The following is a 19350-nucleotide window of genomic DNA, read 5'->3' on the forward strand; positions in this document are numbered from 1 at the left end:
TCAATGCCTGATATGACCAATAGACTTATAAAATCCACATGAGGTTGTTAAACCATGTTGCGAATCCCCGTGAGGGACGCTAGCCCACTACCAACAGAAATTTGGTATGGAAAATTCCAAACTGTTTGGTACCCCTATGGTTACAAGTAAGAAATTGACAAAGAATGATGCATCAACTTCGATAAATTCTACAAGGTATAAATCTATGATTGGAGGTTTGATATATATGACTCAGACTAGACCAGATATAATGAATGCAATTTGTATTGTATCAAGATACGAGAGTGATCCTCGAGAGAATCATGAGAGTGCGGTGAAAAGGATTTTTCAGGTATTTGCAAGGAACAACTGAGTATGGTTTGTGGTATCCTAAAAATGATGACTTTACACTATGTGCATAAACAGATGCTGACTGGGCTAGAGATGTTGATGACTGAAAGAGCACATCTGGCGGAGCTTTCTTTCTTGGAAAGAAACTTGTTTCATGGATCAACAAGAAACATACATGTACTTCTTTATCTTTTGTTGAAGCTGAGTATGTTGCTGTAGCTACTAACTGTACACAAGTTATATGGATGAAGCAAATGTTGAAGGATATAAGGGTGGATTGTAACGAACCGGTAGTTATTCACTATGATAACTCTGCTGCTATTGACATATCAAAGAATCCGGTATTTCATTATAAGACTAAGCACATTTTTATCAAGTATAATTTTTTGAAGGAGGTGGAAGCAAAAGAAGTCAGACTGGTTTATGTGAACACTAAAGAGCAGATTGCAGATATCTTCACTAAACCTTTGCCTAAGGAATAATTTGAGTACTTCAGAGACAGATTGGGAGTTTCTGCCCCTCTGGTAGAGACTTGAGTGATGCTAATTGGCATCAGTCCGATATGCATTTATCAGGGCTATTATTCATTTCCGGATTAATGTGGTGGAGATACTACTCAGGGGGAGTAGTCAGCTGTGTGGTTCAGAGGTTTTATGACTTTTCTTTGATGTTTATGTTAGATTTATGACATTGATGTCAAAGTGGGAGAGATATTTATGTGAAAAACAAAGCTTAACTGGGATATCATTCACAGGGGGAGTTTGGTCTATTGGTTTAGAACTTCATTGTCATATCATTTTGGGGAGATTGTTGGATGTCTTCCTTTGGGGAAGACTTGTTTGACACTTCTTGGCACTTGGATGTTTTTCACATCTAATGTTGCCATCAATGTCAAAGGGGGAGATTGTTGGCTATTTGGAGGAATTGATTATGTGTTGCATTGATGTTTGTCATTGATGTCAACACTAGCGATTTTGTTGTCTACCAACTTCTGGTAGAGTGGTTGGATTATCATGTTGATCTGGAGATTTGTCTCTGGGTTTGGTCCGACTGTTGGAATTGGTTTGGATTGGTTAGTCATGTGTTCCTGCTGTGTATGACATTCGGTTGGTTTGGGATTTGATGATCTGGATGCTATCATATGTTCTAGTAAGCCTTTTGGTTACCAGTAAGGGATCTACCTGCAACGCTTTGATGAAGATCTTTTGGTGAATCCGATAAGTGGTGTTGGTGCGGCTTCTAGAAGGTTATCAGGATGCTGATGGTTATCATGTTCGTGTTCCAATTGTTCATGGTGTTTCATTTGGCTTATGGCGACCTATTTTGGGTCCGGTGTTATTCTGTTAGGTTATGGACTGATTTATGTAACGTGTTGATTGATGCTCCCAATGCATCACTAGTTGGATTTATTGTTTGGTTTATGTTGTTTCGGTCTTAGGCCGACTTGGTTTATCATTGGTTTGCGGGATTATGTAACATAACTATTGTATTATCTTTTAGGTGGCCGACCTAATTGTTTAGGTCCCGGGTTGGTATAAATATAATGTAAGATCTTTTTGTAGATCCTAGGATTAAGGTTATAGGATTATCTGCGTGCGAATAAAGTTGTAATCATATGCAGAGGTTTTTGTTGATCATAGGTGATCGAATTGGGTTTGTAAAAGAGGTTTAAGACCTCCGATATTGAGCTTAACTGGAACTGTACTCAGGCATAGGAGATGCTATTCTTGTAGTTCATTCATCTTTCTGGATTGTAGTCTGGATTTATTTTGTAGTCACTGAGGCTCCTTTTGTGATGAGTAGTGTGCTCTAGGCTATTGGCCTTCCTGTATGTGCATACCCCTCTTACTGTAATCACATACTTGCTGCAGAAGTATTATCTGATTATGGGTAGGCTTCCCATCGTGGTTTTTCCCTTTATTGGGTTTTCCACGTACAAATCATGGTGTTGTGTTATGGATGGTTGGTAATTGTTCTGTGATTTATGTTTATACTTAATTGTTATATCTGCTATTCCAGTATTTGGTTTATGCATTTTTGTAAAAGGTTTTGTGTGCTTAAATTTTTATAATCTCTTGACAATTGATTCAGGCCCCCCCCCTCTTAGTTGTCCACCAGTTATCCTAACAAGTTTTGTCACCCTATGGAGGGAGAGGAGTGTTGGACACAAGATGCTACTGAGAGGGGGGGGTGAATTAGTGATTTCCAATTTCTTAACCTCTTAACACTAAGAGTGATTACTGGTTATCAAACCTAATGGCAAGTTAACCTACTAGTAAGATAAAGCAAGACAACACAATGCAACCACACGAAGGCACATCACATAACACCGGTATATACGAGGAAAACCCAAGATGAGAAAACCTCGGTGAGAAATGTTGTTAGAGTCTACTGCTCCAATCCATCCTCACAATAAAAACACTGGGTTACAATGATTTAGGGCACCAACCCAAGGAGCACCAACCCCTATTGATTTAGGGCACCAACCCAAGGAGCACCAACCCCTATTGATTTAGGGCACCAACCCAAGGAGCACCAACCCTTGCTAGTTTATGGGCACCAAACCAAAGGATCTACAACCCCTGAATTGAGCACGAACTTAGTGATCTACAATAAATATCATCAAATGGAAAAGTAATAGCCTGGTTACAAAAGAGTTCTGCAACCACTTATGAATAATCTCTCTACCGGTTTCCCTTCTCCTCAGCTTTACCGGTAGTATCTTCTATCTTCCACTCAGCCTCCTCTCTATCGGTTCACACTTTGTTTCATTCACTGCTGCCTCATCCTGTCTCTGCTGCTCACTTGCCGACTCAAGCCCTACTAGTTGTTCATCTAACAGGTTCTGCACTTGAATATCGGTTGCTCTGCTTATCGGTTCAGCTTTGCCCTGTTCTATGCCCGTCGGATCTTCTCTGCAACACACTCACAACCGCCACACTCTGTGCTATCCTCTTGTTGGTTTGAGCACCACCGATTCACTTTTGCACTTATTCTCTTTTATTGTTTAGCAGTTACTTTGGGCTTTACCGGTTTAGCTCACAATTAAACCCTCTTATCAGTTTAACCACTCTTGCTGGCTCTCTACTTCAGATCCTCAGTTACTTGACTCTTCTCAGTCTTATCAGCTCTCTACTTTGCTCGAGATCACTCAACTCCACCAACCAGCATCACCCATCTTCAACCTTTAGTCTACATATTTATAGCCAAGTTTTCTCGCCAAAACATAAATTTAAATCTTGGCGCGCTAGGGTTTCTTCACTAACAAATGAGGCATACCATATCCAATCAAATCTGATTGGATCTCATCTCCTTGATTGATGAATTGTAGCTCATCAATCAACACCGCCATTATCTTGTCCTTCCAACGTAAACTTTCTATGTTTAGCCGTTTGCAACATGATTTTTGGCTTTGTGTCTTGTCAATCATGGTGCATGATGCGGTTTCCTTCACCCACTCCAATCTGTTCAATCAGTCTGTCCTGGATCCCTGATGTTCATTTGATCTCGTGCCACAAACCTCTGCTATCCTCCGTGATTGTCGCAGTCAACATTTAATGTTGACCAACCACCAACTACCTCACCGACACGATACTTCACCGGCCTCTGCATGCTTGCCACTTCAACTCCACGTGGCATCCCTATTAGTATCCATATCAGCTTAGACCTCTGTGCTGGTTCAGACAGGATCACCGACCCAAAACTTAACCGGTGCTACCGGTTAACCTTCTTGCCATTGCCTTCTATGTCTTGCCAGTTTATCACATTTGCCTGATCATCAACCATGTCGGTCCTCAACAGCTATCTTGGATGACTCACCATGTGCATCTTCATCAAATTGAGAGCACTTCACTTTTGTCTCTCTGTTCACTTAGTTGTATGCCAGTATCCACCTTGTTTATCAGTTGACATGTTTCAGCCTTCATACCGGTAATGTGCATGATATCTTCATGCCATCCATCTCCAACTGCTATGCATCTGTGGCAACAACACTTTCCATCTGCATCCCGGTAACTCCATGTGTACAACTGCAAAGCCTTATCTTCATTTGACTGGTTCTCCTCACAACCGGTTTGCCAAGGTGGCAAACTCATCATCTTAACTCTTCCTTCTCTATCCCGGTAGCACATCATGTCTTCACATTTTGATCTGGTGCACATCTCTGATCTCAAACTTAGGAAGCTTCCTCATCATCAAATTTTGTTGATTCTAATCACACAATATATATTTTAACTATTTACAAAGTTTATGCCACTGGCCAGGGAGATCATTACTTCGGACTTGCAGACGCAAGCTACAAATGAAGGACTTGCACAATTGAAGATTACTTCTTCACCATATATAATAGAAATTGATGCACGAGCACCCAAGGCCATGCCTTCATGAGGCAAACTTTCAAATTATGTTTTGTTTTGTGTCAAATAAAGGTCCCATGGACCATTTTGTAATGGTTTGTAGTCATTCAATGTAGTGGGAAGTCCTTTTTGGGTCCATGGTACAATGTTGTCAAGAAATTTGTCAAGTTGTCAAAAATGAAAAGTTGTCATATTAGGAATATGAAAGGTCTGAAGAACACAAATGGACATTGAGAGGGGGGTGAATCAGTGTATTTTAAAATTTTAACTATGTGTGTTGAGACTGCAAATTAATCAAGAATATACACACACAAAAAAAAAAACCACAACACCAGATTTACGAGGAAAACCCAATGTGGGAAAAACCTCAGTGAGAATAGCTACTGGAGTCTACTGCTCCAATCCAGCCTCACAATAAATAACAGTTTACAATGTTTAGGGCACCAACCCAAGGAGTACCAACCCTTGAACTTTAGGGCACCAACCCAAGGAGCACCTACTCAAAGGAGCACCTACCCCTGCTCTGAGCACCCACTAAGAGTTTTACAGTGATTGATCAAGTTTACAATGCAAATGATAAAGCCTTGTTACAAATGAGTTTTGTAACACTTACAAAATTCTCATAGCTTGAGAATGACTTTCTCTCCCTGTTGAAGTTTTTCCTCCTTCCTTTGTCGTTATCTTCTTCTCTCTGCTACAACATTACTCTCCTGAATGCTCTGTTCCAACTTTTTCACTTTTGTAGATTTCTCTAATTCTCTTAGCAACAACACAACTTTATACAACACACAACACACAGTCGACTAGGTGAGATATTTCTATTTCCACCTCTTTCTCAGTCTCAATGTTCACACCTACCAATGTCGAATCACATTTATAGTCCTGTACCATTAGTTCTGCATCGAGGAATGTTTTTCCCTTTAATATTGCAATTAATTCATTTGCCTTTCTAGGATTCGGTCTGCAGTAGATTGAATTTCTTTCTTGGATCAATCATCGGCATTAAATGACTATTATCTGTTTTTCTAAAAGTTCTTTATACTAAGTTGCTATTTTTAGCAACCCCAATCTGTCTAACAAATTTGATTTTCCCTCTGTTGATTTCCTGGAGCCTATCAACCATCTGCAACTCGGTCGCCATTAATGCATTCTCCATCCTCTATCGACCTACATAGACAAGATCAACATCTACCATACTAAGATCCACCGTCACTGACTTTTGCACATTACATGTTCTCATTTACAATCAGGGAGCCATATGTCTTCACTTCCTTCGTGAGATTATATGGTCAAAGTCGATCAGCGTCCACGTAAACCTTTGTGCCTATAGGTATGCACATATGCCTTAAAAAATATTCTTAATCAGCATCGAAGTCACTTGGTCAACCATGGTCAACCTCCACGTGGATAATTGTGCTTATCGCACTGCCACCATGTCAACAAAAACACTTCTAATGGTCATGATGACCTTAAACTTTGTTGTTGCGGGATGGTGGGATGCACGCCACTTTGCCTTTTAACTTGCCTTGCATTGTCGTTCATATACCTATTTTACTCATACGGGTTGGCGGGATGCATCATCTTTCTGCCTTAACTTACCTCGCAAGATCCTTTTTCCATCCTTCTGTAGGTTGCATGATAGTGGGATCCTTCACTTGCTTCATTGTCTTATCCCGCGCGTGTTACTACTTATCAAGTTGTCATTAGTTTTATATCCAAAGTCATTCTATATACTCTAGTCGGTTACTACTACCGAAATATTCAGTCGGTATGCACAGAACAGTCGGTTATAGAAGAAAGTAGTCACAGAGCCCAGTATGCACTGAGCTGTCTACCGAGTATCATTCTATGTCTATCGACCAGCAAAGATGATACATCGAGTGAAACGTGTTACCAGATTCATTGAACCTGGACACACATGAAAACGTGTTACAAGATCGAGGAACGTAGAACTGTTATCACATTGGAAATTGCACTTAAAGATTGTGTATGATTTCGAGGTCATTTATCCAATGAAATATTTTGTATAGTTATTCATTCGATAAATCATGTTTGTAAGATCGAAGCAATGAATCGTGTTACCGACATAAGAGATCTATTTATACAGCATGGATTAAGGATAAAAGTGTGACAGACAGAGATATACAGAGGTGTATGAAGCAAGACATGTGTGATACATGAGAAAGCACTAAGTGTTATGATTGTTACAGAGACACAAAGGTCACCGATAAGGATTTCAGAGAACAGTCAAAGAACAGAGTAAACAGAAGGGTTTATTGAGTTACTTTATGGGTTACCGAGGTATTCTATAAGCAAGGTAATCTTATTTGAGCACATAGAATCTGCTATAACATTCTAGATGTAAAGTTGCAGATATTTGTAATGATTTCATTGTAATATTCAAGTTGTAAGAGAAACCGTTAACAGGGTAAAAGACTCTAACCAAGTCTATAAATTGTAAAGCCTTTAACCAGGTGCAACATTTAGATTAAGTGTTGTAAAATCCTTTAGCAAGGTAGATCTAACAGATCTTGATACTCCTAACAGGGTAAGCTATTAGAAATAGCTAAACATGTAGCTCTAATCGAGCAATCTTTATTATTGCAGTAGTGAAGTTGTGGGTGCCATCTCCATCGTAGTTTTTCTCTCTAACCAAGAGTTTTTGCGTAACCAAAATATATGTGTTATGGAGTGAATCATGTATGATTGTTATTTATTTGTTTTAGCTTTATGTTATGTTACAACAATTTTTGGTTTATGCATAACAGTAAAGATATTATTGATAAAAGGATTTGAAGTACTGATTCACCCCTCCCCTCTCAGTACATTAGCTTTCCATATTGGGCCTAACAATTGGTATTAGAGCTTGAGTCTTGGAAAAAGGGTTTAACAACCTAAAGAGAAAGATCTTATCAATGGAAGACTATAAACAATCTCGGAGAATTGTGTATCTACAAGAAGAGTTGGATCATGCTAATCAAGTGATTGCAGACATGCAAAGACAAATGCAAAAATCATTGAAAGTGAGAAGAAGATTATCTGATGATTTGCAGGACTCTCAGGAAGTTAGTGGAACAAATTGAGACATCATCTGAGAACAGTATATCTGAAGAGACTGAAGAAATGATTGGAGTATTGAAAGAAAATAACAAAGCACTGATTGATCAGCTAAAAGCAATGAAAAGAGGACATGAACATTTCAGCACACAGATGACTGAAAATCTTGATGCATTGAGGACAGTCGAGGATAAAGTAAGAGATCTAGAAAGAGAAAAACAACAACTTGAAGCATTAGTATCTGAAAAGAATGATGAAATCATAACTTAACCGGGATTCAACAAAATCTGTCAGACCAATTAGGTTATGCACATCATGAAGCAAATTTGAAAAATGATGAGAATCAAGCATTAAAACTTGAAATATCAAGGTTGACCAATGAACTTGAAACATAAAAGAAATCCAAGGAAACACTGAAGAAGAGCTATGAAGCATCAAAGATGTTGGATGAGCAGCTGAATACAAGAAGACCCAACAAAGAAGCAGGACTCGGTTACAAAGGAAAAGACTCTAAGGAGAAGGGAGTTCATACAACCGAGAGAGGGGAATCATCAAAGCAAGTTGGAGACAAGAAGCACATCAAAAGAAAGAAGCCTATTTGTAACTATTGTGGAAATCAAGGTCATACTGCTAACATGTGCCAAATCAGAAAAAGTAAGCAACCGAATGTCACTAAGTCTAATGGTTATTGTTACAATTGCAATAAATATGGTCACACATTTAACCAATGTAGGACAAAGTCTGTTAACAATTATCAAAAGGCAAAATTCAAAGGGTTTTGTAAAAATTGCAATAGATATGGTCATAGTACCGAGAAGTGTTGGCTTAAGCAAAAGAACTATATGTGGTCTGCACACCGAGCAAATACTAGAGGTTACTGAACTCACACAGATCCTTACCGACAATATTCTGCAGTACCATGGGATTACAATACAAGGATATGGTGTGAATGTTGTGGAAGATATGGACATATAAGTTCCAACTGCTTTATAAGGTTTGGAATGAACAACCAAAGATCATGGAGAAATCTTGGTATGACATGTTTTCATTGTCACAAAGTTGGACACTTGGCTAGAGATTGCAGAGATCAACCTAGAGGAGACACTGAGGAAATAAAAGAAAAATTACAGATGATTTGGAAAAAGAAGGAAATTGTGTCTAATGAAGAAAGCACCTTACCTACCGAGTTAGGTGCACCTATTCCAAATTAATTGGTAAAGGTATGAAGGGAGTGCATTCTCTCAAAGGTCAAATCTTAACAGTTCCTATTTTGTTATGTACTTAATTCAAATTTTGCATAGCTAAGATATATTCGTAAGTTTGAAATTCTATCAAAGTCTTTTGGAGCACTATACAGGAAGACTTTCAAGTTGGTGAATACAGGAAGCTTGTCAAGTCGGTAAATGAAGGAAGTTTGGTTACTCGGTTAAAGCGCAAGGAAAGAAGGTTTAGTGGAACCGAGTGCATTTAATGTTTTTGACCTAACCTGCACGGAGCCCGATAAGGTATATTGTGTACTTAAAGCATTTACGCGGTCATTTTTCACTCACCAAGTTTTCAAGAGAACAGAGCAATGCGAATCAAAGGCGATCAAACCTCCACGAAAGCAAAATTCAAGGTATTTACATCAATCTCAATGCATTGTTAAGCTGGTTTACCGATCATATCAAGTTGTTATTATCTGCTAAGTGTGAAGCGTCTGCCGTTTGAAAATCTTCAAACTTGAAGGATCTTTTGTTAACTCTTATCTGAAATCTGCAATGGCACCTAAGATCCAAAATCTCGTTGTTGTTGAGAACATCGAAAAGCCCTCACTGAAATACTCTTTAACTCCCAAAATTGCATTTGAACCGGATGACAAAACTGCATTTTCACTCATCCCGGATAGAGTTTTATTAGTCGAGGATGTGAGATTCTTCACCAAATGTCGAGTTGAAGAACTAGGTCACGTTGAAATCAAAGACACATATGATGAATTGTGCACCGATGGTAAAATGGATAGCAAGTATGAGCACATTAAGATCAAGGGATTGACTGAAGCCCTAACCTATCCTCGTGTATTCAAACCCCAGTGGGTCAAGTTTGTTCTGAGCAGAGTTCATGATGACTTCATGTGGCTAGAAGAGCAACCGTTTAAGATCACCAAGGAAATCATTCATTTGATCACCGATTACCCTATTTATGATCATGCTCAAGCTCAGAAAATGATATCACAGAAGGAATTGATCAGTTTAACCGAAGTAGAATCAGATTGCAGAGGACTGAAATTGAACAATGTCACTGATGCAGAACTAAAGTTTGCCATTAGAGTAATAGGTTACTGTTTCTTCCAATCGGCAAGGGAAAACAGTGTACCCTGTGCAACAATAGACTTAGCATATAAAATTGTGAAGAAAGGCATGAAAATTGATTTATGTGAGGTGTTGCTGAAAAACCTGTTTGAGAATCTGAACACCATAAGGAAGCCAAAGAAGAACAATTCGGCCAGTACACTAAAGTTTGGATCACTGTTAATATGCATGTTTTTCTATTTTGAAAAATTCTTTCCATCAGTCGGTAAAGTTGTTTGGGAACTACATCGACCAATCACCCATAAGATCACTGACTTCATCAAGAAGCTAGGTGATAATTTTAATGATATTATGGATGATTATTTCAGCAAGTTTCAGGAAAGGATGCATAATAGGTACCGGATTCCACCCAAGCTAGTGGAGAAATACAAAGATGACATATGTTTTGAAGTGGACATTGATTATTGTTATGTGAATGTTGTGGAACCAAGAACTCAATCTTTGCCACCTATGGGTTATGAGATTGATTTTGACCTCACACAACAACAAATAGATGCATTTCTTACATTACCAAGGCATGCTACCGAGTTGAGGTATGGAACATGTGAAGAAGTGAAGGAAAAAGTAAAAATGAGCATTGTAGTACCCAAAGGTACAAGGAAGACAACAAAGATGATAAAGGCATTAACCAAGAAATTTGGAGAAGATTCTTCCTCCACACCTGTCAAAGGCACTATAGCCATTACCAAAGAGGAATCTGAAGTCCAAGAGGCAGCTATAACACTGAGCACCGAATTGCCTAAGGGAAAAGTGTTGAAAAGAAAGAAACAAGATACATCAAAGGCCTCACCGACTCCTCCAGCAAAGCGACCTAACACAAGAGCATCTGTAGCTTCACCGAGTAAGAAAACAAAGAGTGTTGCCGCACCCAAGGTAACAAAAACTTCCAAGAAATCTACTTGGAGACTCATTTTGGCAAAAGAGTAGTGACACCGAATCTAAAGATGCAAGCAAATTTCAGATTGTCAAGAGCAAGAAGGTAAATGTACATAGTGTTGAAATTTTTTATGCTAATCTGAAGCCATATGGTGGATTTGGATCATTCAGATATGTTAAGTATGAATCCAGAAATGATGCCGAAAAGAGACAAAGAGAAGAAGCTGTCATCTGCACACTTTTGAAATTTTGATTGGTCCCATTGGAAGTATCCAATTCTCTTCCAAAATAATTGTATGTGCATATTGATAACAGGTGGAAATATGCAATGGACTCGGAAAAACAAATTAGAGAAAGAAGTCTGGTACATCTCTTTCCAGACATGTCGGTAGATGAAATCAAAGAAAATCTGACAAACTACCACAAAAACTTCCTAGTCAAGCAAAAAGCTTTAAAATTGATGAATGGACTTTATCTGGAAGTGGAGAAAGAGACCAAGGAAAAGTGGCAGGAAATCTTTCGCATCAAGGATGCTGGTGAGCAAGCTACAGTTGAAATAGTTGATGTCACCGAGTAAGATCCTGATGTCACCGAGAAAGACCCTGCTGACACCATACAAATAGATAAAGATATCATGGATACAGAGGCACCTGAACAAGAAATGATAGAAGGGAACGCTTATGCCCAACTTGTATCCAATGAATCAGTTTTGGAACAAGTTCAACCCTATCCTCCGGTCAATCAACCTGTCTCAACCGAGGCCCCTCAGGATACAGAACAAGGCACCGAAGGTCACAAGTCTACAACAGGAGAAGGTACTTCTCAAGAACAGACCTCACAAGCACCTTCTAGCACTGAAACTGTTGCAACCGAGACACCAAGTACAGAGACGCCAAAGGACACTATTGAGGCTAAAGAAACTGACCAAAGTGTTGCCTCTACCGAGCAACCTACCGAGGGTCATCAAGCCTCACAAGCCATTGTCTTAGTTCAATCGGTGAAAGGTAAAGAAAAGAAGATGAAAAAGCATAGTTTCAAAGTAGATTTGTCAAAACCAATAGTGTTGCCCAATGTTGATATATCCAAATTAAAGGGGCAAGCACTCATTGATTTCGGTGAACTATGCAAAGTCAAAGCCGAACAAGAGAAGCAAATGGCTATTCAAAAGAAAAATAAAGTACTTCAGAAGGTGAAAGCACTCTTAACCGATATGCTACCTGAAGCTACAGTGACAACAGATGCAACCATCCATGTACAACTGGATGAACTCCTAACCAAGATAGAGACATTTGGAGTAGATGCATCGGAATATTTGAGCAAATTAAAGGACAAAGAGCTCACTGCTAAGATGATTGACGAGGTACAGAAGGCTATAGCTATTGGCAAAGTTAAACTTGTCAAATTTATTGCTGAGTTGACCCCTCAACTAAAGCACATTCTTTATTTATTTCAGAAACTCTGTACATTCTCTTTATTTATTAAAGATATCAAGAATAAAATTGAAGTGATTGAGAAAGAGATCACCGTTCCCTCTAATAAGTTGACCACTAAGCCTAATTCCATTCAGAATTTTTATACCAAGCTACAACAACTCATGGCTCAACAATTGGAACTAAGGAATGAAGAACACAAGATAAGGATGGACATAATGACACTTCAGACATTATTCCTTCCTCATCTTTCCTCCGTCCAAGAACAAATCAACAAGGCTACATCCTTATCCACTCAACAAGAGGGAAGCACATTAGATGGACTCATTTCACTGTTAGCTGACATTACAGCGCAGAATTCACTCATGGACAGTGTTAAAGATGCCCTCTCTGCCGCTCTCACCGATGCCTGAACAAAGTACAAATCCATTTTTGACCAGTTGCCACCACCGAATGGTAACTAAATTTTGATGTTTGTCAAAAAGGGGGAGTGATATAGTATCAAAGCATCAAAGTATCAAACAAAAGGAGTGTAGTATACAGGGGGAGTATATACCCAACAAAACAGAGTATTCAAATACAGAGAACTGAGCAGTGAACCGAACAGTTATCACAAAAAATTGATCACCAAGCATACAAAATCAGATTTTTGTACATAATAGTGATAAGGGGAGTATATTTGAATATACTATTTCATTGACTAAAGTATATACTGTGTGTTTAGTCAAATTTTGTAAGTAAGTAGATTATTGAGTTATGATTTTGAAAGTAGTTTTGTCAAACATCTCAACTAATGTCAAAAGGGGAGATTGTTACTACTTATCAAGTTGTCATTAGTTTTATATCCAAAGTCATTCTATATACTTTAGTCGGTTACTACTACTGAAATATTCAGTCGGTATGCACAAAACAGTCGGTTATAGAAGAAAGTAGTCACAGAGCCCAGTATGCACCGAGCTATCTACCGAGTAGCATTCCATGTCTACCGACCAGCAAAGATGATACACCGAGTGAAACGTGTTACCAGATTCATTGAACCTGGACACACATATGAAAACGTGTTACAAGATCAAGGAACATAGAACCTTTATCACATTGGAAATTGCACTTAAAGATTGTGTATGATTTCGAGGTCATTTATCCAATGAAATATTTTGTTTAGTTATTCATTCGATAAATCATGTTTGTAAGATCGAAGCAATGAATCAGATCACCGACATAAGAGATCTATTAATATAGCATGGATTAAGGATAAAAGTGTGACAGACAGAGATATACAGAGGTGTATGAAGCAAGACATGTGTGATACATGAGAAAGCACTAAGTGTTATGACTGTTACAGAGACACAAAGGTCACCGAGAAGGATTTCAGAGAACAGTCAAAGAACAGAGTAAATAGAAGGGTTTACCGAGTTACTTTATGGGTTACCGAGGTATGCTATAAGTAAGGTAATCTTATTTGAGCACATAGAATCTGCTATAACATTCCAGATGTAAAGTTGCAGACATTTGTAATGATTTCATTGTAATATTCAAGTTGTAAGAGAAACCTTTAACAGGGTAAAAGACTCTAACCAAGTCTATAAATTGTAAAGCCTTTAACCAGGTGCAACATTTAGATTAAGTGTTGTAAAATCCTTTAGCAAGGTAGATCTAACAGATCTTGAGACTCCTAATAGGGTAAGCTATCAGAAATAGCTAAACATGTAGCTCTAACCGAGCAATCTTTATTATTGTAGTAGTGAAGTTGTGGGTGCCATCCCCACCGCAATTTTTCTCTCTAACAAAGAGTTTCTGCGTAACCAAAATATATGTGTTATGAAGTGAATCATGTATGATTGTTATTTATTTGTTTTAGCTTTATGTTATGTTACAACAGTTTTTGGTTTATGCATAACAGTAAAGATATTATTGATAAAAGGATTTGAAGTACTGATTCACCCCTCCCCTCTCAATACATTAGCTTTCCATATTGGGCCTAACAGCGTGACCATCGCCCATCCATCTTGAATGGTGCGGGATAGCAGGGGCCATCCCTTACATCATCTCTTGTTTCCCCGCGAGCTCATTTTACTTCGGCTTCTCTTCGTGCAGGATAGCGGGAGACATCTCTCCCTTTACCTTTTTCTCCTGCATGACCAATTTGCTTTGGTCATCCATGTTGCAGGATAGCGGGGGACGCAACCACATTATCTTTTCTTAACCCCACGCGACCCTTCTTCTTTGGTCTTCATCGACGCGGGATAACGGGAGACCTCTTTCGTCTAGCCTTTTGTGTTAACTCGTGAGATAACCACTTTTCACCCTTCACGATGCGGGATGGCAAGATAGACCATTTTCCTTCTATTTCGTTATCCCATAGGGTCATTTGGCAACCTTCCAACTCACCGCGGGGTAGCGAGATGCCTGCACATACATGACGGGTCCCACATGAACACAACACAACATAAACAAACCATTGAGCCACTAACACGTGGACAAATGGGGACCCCTCGAATCCAAGATGCTCTTTCCAATAAAACACGATGCCCTAATAAGTGACTGAGGTCGTTTAGTCAAACCGCCATACTAAGTTTGCAGTCCTCTTGGATCAAACCCGATGGGTCCATCACACTATGTGACATATATAGATCAACACCAATACTAACTTGCACTATGTAGCCCACTCACATTTCATCTGCAACCTACAACATTTGTGTAGTTGTATAGCATAACCTGCGTGTTATGCACATCACTTGTTTTCGTGTTATGCACACTTGCTACCTGCTTCTCTGCAACCTCTTGACATCAATGACAATAATGCCAACAAGGTAAAGGGTTGTTATTAGGTAGTTGAGTAGTTGGAAGGTGGAAAAACAATTGGAAAGCCTTGTAACATGGTTAAATATGCTTGATGTGGCCGTTTGAAAGGAAGAGCAGTATGTGGTGGTGAAGAATGCAATGTAAGAATTCAAATTTTCTATATTTTATCTTTCCATGCCGTGTCTCGGTACTGAACGACCTGGTACAACCATTAGAATGTTATTGATTGGGAACAATAGAATAAAGTGTTAAGTTCCTTTTGGCTTTGGTTTGAGGAATTTTCATCAAGTTGTGAGCATTTTATGAAGGTTTTTGTAAAAATTGTCAAAACCCCAGTTAAAGGTAAACAGTAAGCATTTAAAATCCCACAACTCCTACATTCCCCAGTGAAATGATCTATATATTGGTGAAATGATTCATTGTTTGGTTTATTTTATATTTCCAAATGGTTTAATTAAACTCTGAGATTTTCGTGGGAATTTATGATGCCTTGGTACTGCAAAAGGGGGTCACATACTGGTAAAATACAGTAATAGTGAGGGTTTAGTTGAAAAAGACAAGTGGGGAAGTGTGTAGTGTGAATTGGTAAGAATGAGTAGGCTTAATGAATTGTGTTTGAAGGGCTAGTAAGACAGGAGAGTGCGAGGGATGTTTATTTCCAATGAAACCCTTGGTGAAACAAACCTAATTAGGCCTAAAGGAACACGCCACAATTCAGTTTGTGATAAATATTCCAAAGACCCCTCACTAAGTTTTTGATATGTTTTAAGGGCGTAAGAAGGGTATTCCAAAAGTGTTGTCACAGTCTTGTGTTGAAGGCCTATAGGAAAGTTGTGAGTGATTGTCTAGTTCTGTAACTTAGAGCAGTCCATGAAGGAAAAGGGTAATTGTTGATGTGTTTCAAGTTAATTACAGTGTTTGTAAGATTGAATTTGGTCATTAAAACCTCATATGAAGCATGCCAAGTAACAAGCAAGGTGTTGAGTTGACGTTTCCCTCATTAAGGTTGTTTCTATGCATGATCCAAGAGAGCCTATGAACAAGAACAATGTGTATATTGCCTTGAGTGATTGAAGAGTTGTGGATGTGTCTTCCTATTTCCTTGGTTGAGTGAATATTATAATGGTGAAATATACATATCCATGCCAAATCCCCATTTAGTTTTGGGTCCATTTTGAGAAAATGTCATAATAGGATTACATAGCGAAATGAGAAACTTTTGGTTGGTGTGGCTCCTTCCCCAATCCTTATCCATCCCCATTCCTTCTCACATACATTTCTACACCTTCATCCTTATTATTGCAATATCCACACTTAATTCGTATATTCACACAATTTACTAGCCATGATTTTCATTCATTTATTCTCCATTCTAAGATTTCATATTCCTTATCCTACAATATTTCTATGAAGTGCAAGAGTGAACCCACATTGTGTCGATTTGACCTAAAATAAAAAAATGTAAAATTAAAATTGCCAACTTTCACTCTTTTGTCATAGTAATTTGGATATAGGATATTAGACATCTGTGGGATGATTCATTATGTCGTGTATTTAAAAACATTCATTTGACCATTAAACACATCTTGGAACACCTTAAAATCATCAAAGTTTATCTTGATCATAATTCTAATAATCAATTATACAAACCCTTTAACATTTAACTTTTCTAATGTAACATTGATATACATCCTTTAATACTTCTTACTATCACTTATTAGTTCTTACAGGGGCAAGAATACTAATCCATTCATTAAGTTCTATTAGTTGGTAACAAATCAACCAATGAGAAAAATAAAAATAATTTGATTAGATTTTTGAACGTATATTATTTCTAACATTTGTTTCAAATTATTAAAATTACTTATCTATCATTCTATATTGACAATAGTTGTGATTGGTCTTGTTAGTTTGATGCAAGCTATTGGTCTCATAATTAATTGTTGTCTCGATAGACTCTTCTGAACTCTATTGCTTTTGATTATATTAACAATTATTTTCATATCACTTTTTAATTCTATTCATTGTCCCATTTAGTAATGACATTATTTTGTATTAAAAGGGTTGTGAGCTAACATTATGAAATGCAATTTATTTTTTATTATATTGGAACCCATTTTAGTTTATATGGATAGGTGAAATAAAGAAAATATGAGAAATTGTGATTAAATAATTAATAATAGAAAATAAATATTACATCTATTAATTTTAAAGATAGGAAAACTGAGGATTCATGAAAATTTAAAAAATATTTTAAAAATTAAGAATAAGAAAATAATATTTAATAAAAGATAAAATACTTATTTTTTAAATTTTTTTATTATTTGTTTCATAAATTAATAAAATAATGCTATATTTATGCAAATTCCAATGTCTTTCATCAATTTAAAGTTAAATGCATTCATTTTCAAATATAGTAATTAAATTTTATCATATTTAAAAGTTTAATTTTCATTTTACAATACGTTTTTCTATTAACATTGCAACACAAATCTAACTTTTGTTTAATTAGATTCTTCATTTTGATTTTTAAATAATGATTCAGAGGTGAAACTTTAAAAACGATTCAACATTTAGATATGTCAAATAATTAAATTAATTATTCCAACATTACTTTAAATAAACAAACATATCACACATTTCATCCAATACATCACTTATTTAAAAAACTAAGATATTTTATATCTTAATTGTGTGATTTCAGGGCTTTTGGAAGGAGCGTAAGCGATTACTGTTCGCACAATGCCAAATGCCCGGTGGTCATCGTGAAAAGACAAGATGAATAAATCTAATCGTGGGGATTCGATCCAAATAATTTATATTCACAAAAAATTATCTCGATGTTACACGTTCTCATTACTAAATTTCAAAGTGCGGTCATCAACCTTACAAAGTCTCTGTTATATGGAATCTCGGTCCCCCAAAAACATGTTCTCACCATTTGCAATTATAAAAGCCTTTTTTGAGCATTTACTTATAATGCTTGCCATGTAAATTAATAAGCATAGATTCTTTCTTAGACTTTTTTTAATTTCTTGGAGCTCACAACTAAATTATACTTTGTACATGAACACATTATGATTCAAATATTTATTGTATTTTACACATGGATATTTGAGGCTTTATGTTTTTACCTATGACTCATTTTGATTTTGTCCTCTAATGGCACAAGGCATAGCGTTCATGCCACTTTAAATTAATCATATTCTAAGAATGGTTGATGGAGGGTAAACTTGTATTTTTCTTTCTTAAAATTCCCTTAAGAAGACAAGTGCATCTTTTCAAACTAGAGCTTTTTCTCTTTTCAAAATATTGGATTAGGAGTAAATAGTTATAGAATTAAGTTGAAATATAGTTTAAAATAAATTTAATAGTTTATATAAGATAATAGTTGGAAATGTTAGTTTAAGGTAGTAATAATTATATATAATAGTTTATAGCATGGTATTTATGAAATGTCAATAAAATTAATCAAAATTAATAGTTGTGCGGTGGGAGAAAATCGTATCATTGAAATATAATGTATTTTAAACATTTTGATTGAAGAGTGTATCACACTAATAATTAAAAATAAAGTACAATACTTATCATTGGCAATGGAAGAAATATTTGCTTCTCGGAGGACTGTTGGTTAGGAGATAAACCTTTGACTTCTATACCTTCCCTCAGAAGATTACAAGGTTGTGCTATTGCTTTCTTTGGTTAGTGAGTTAGCAACTATCTCTTTGCAAACACTTGGAAGGATATTTATGCCTGTTGTCACAACTAGCCCCCCCTTTGGCCTTTTGCTTAGGAGTTGCAAAACATGCTTGGTAAGGTCATACTACCCCTTTTCCCCCAGGAGGATAAATTCATTTGGAGGTGGAACCCGAGTGGGGATTTGTCAATTAAAATTGCTTACCGCAGTCTTCTTATAGACAACAACTCTCTTGATTGGTGGAGGCAGGTATGGAACCCCCACCTAATCCCTAAAATCAATTTCTTTTGGTGGACTGCCCTTCACAACAAAATCCTTACCCAAGACAACCTCTCCAAAAGAGGTATCCAATTTCCTAACAAATGTGTTATGTGCAATTTGGATGAAGAAAATGTTGCTCATTTATTCCTGCATTGTGCTTTTGCTAGAGCCCTTTTGGGGATGGTTTGTCA

At 37.2% G+C, this 19350-nt stretch overlaps 1 protein-coding gene across 2 annotated transcripts in view; it reads left to right on the plus strand.

Annotated features, from left to right (window-relative positions):
* Positions 1–18401, plus strand: part of LOC131060542 (universal stress protein PHOS34) — a 42641-nt gene extending 24240 nt beyond the window's left edge. For both annotated transcript variants that reach the window (XM_057993793.1, XM_057993794.2), the window contains exon 4: positions 17906–18401. In XM_057993793.1, coding sequence (XP_057849776.1) covers positions 17906–17987 — 82 coding nt within the window. In that variant the 3' untranslated portion in view covers positions 17988–18401. The remainder of the gene's footprint in view (positions 1–17905) is intronic.
* The last annotated feature ends 949 nt before the right edge of the window (positions 18402–19350 follow it).

The sequence above is a fragment of the Cryptomeria japonica genome, chromosome 2 (genome assembly GCF_030272615.1).
Source record: "Cryptomeria japonica chromosome 2, Sugi_1.0, whole genome shotgun sequence".
Classification (NCBI taxonomy): Eukaryota; Viridiplantae; Streptophyta; class Pinopsida; order Cupressales; family Cupressaceae; genus Cryptomeria; species Cryptomeria japonica.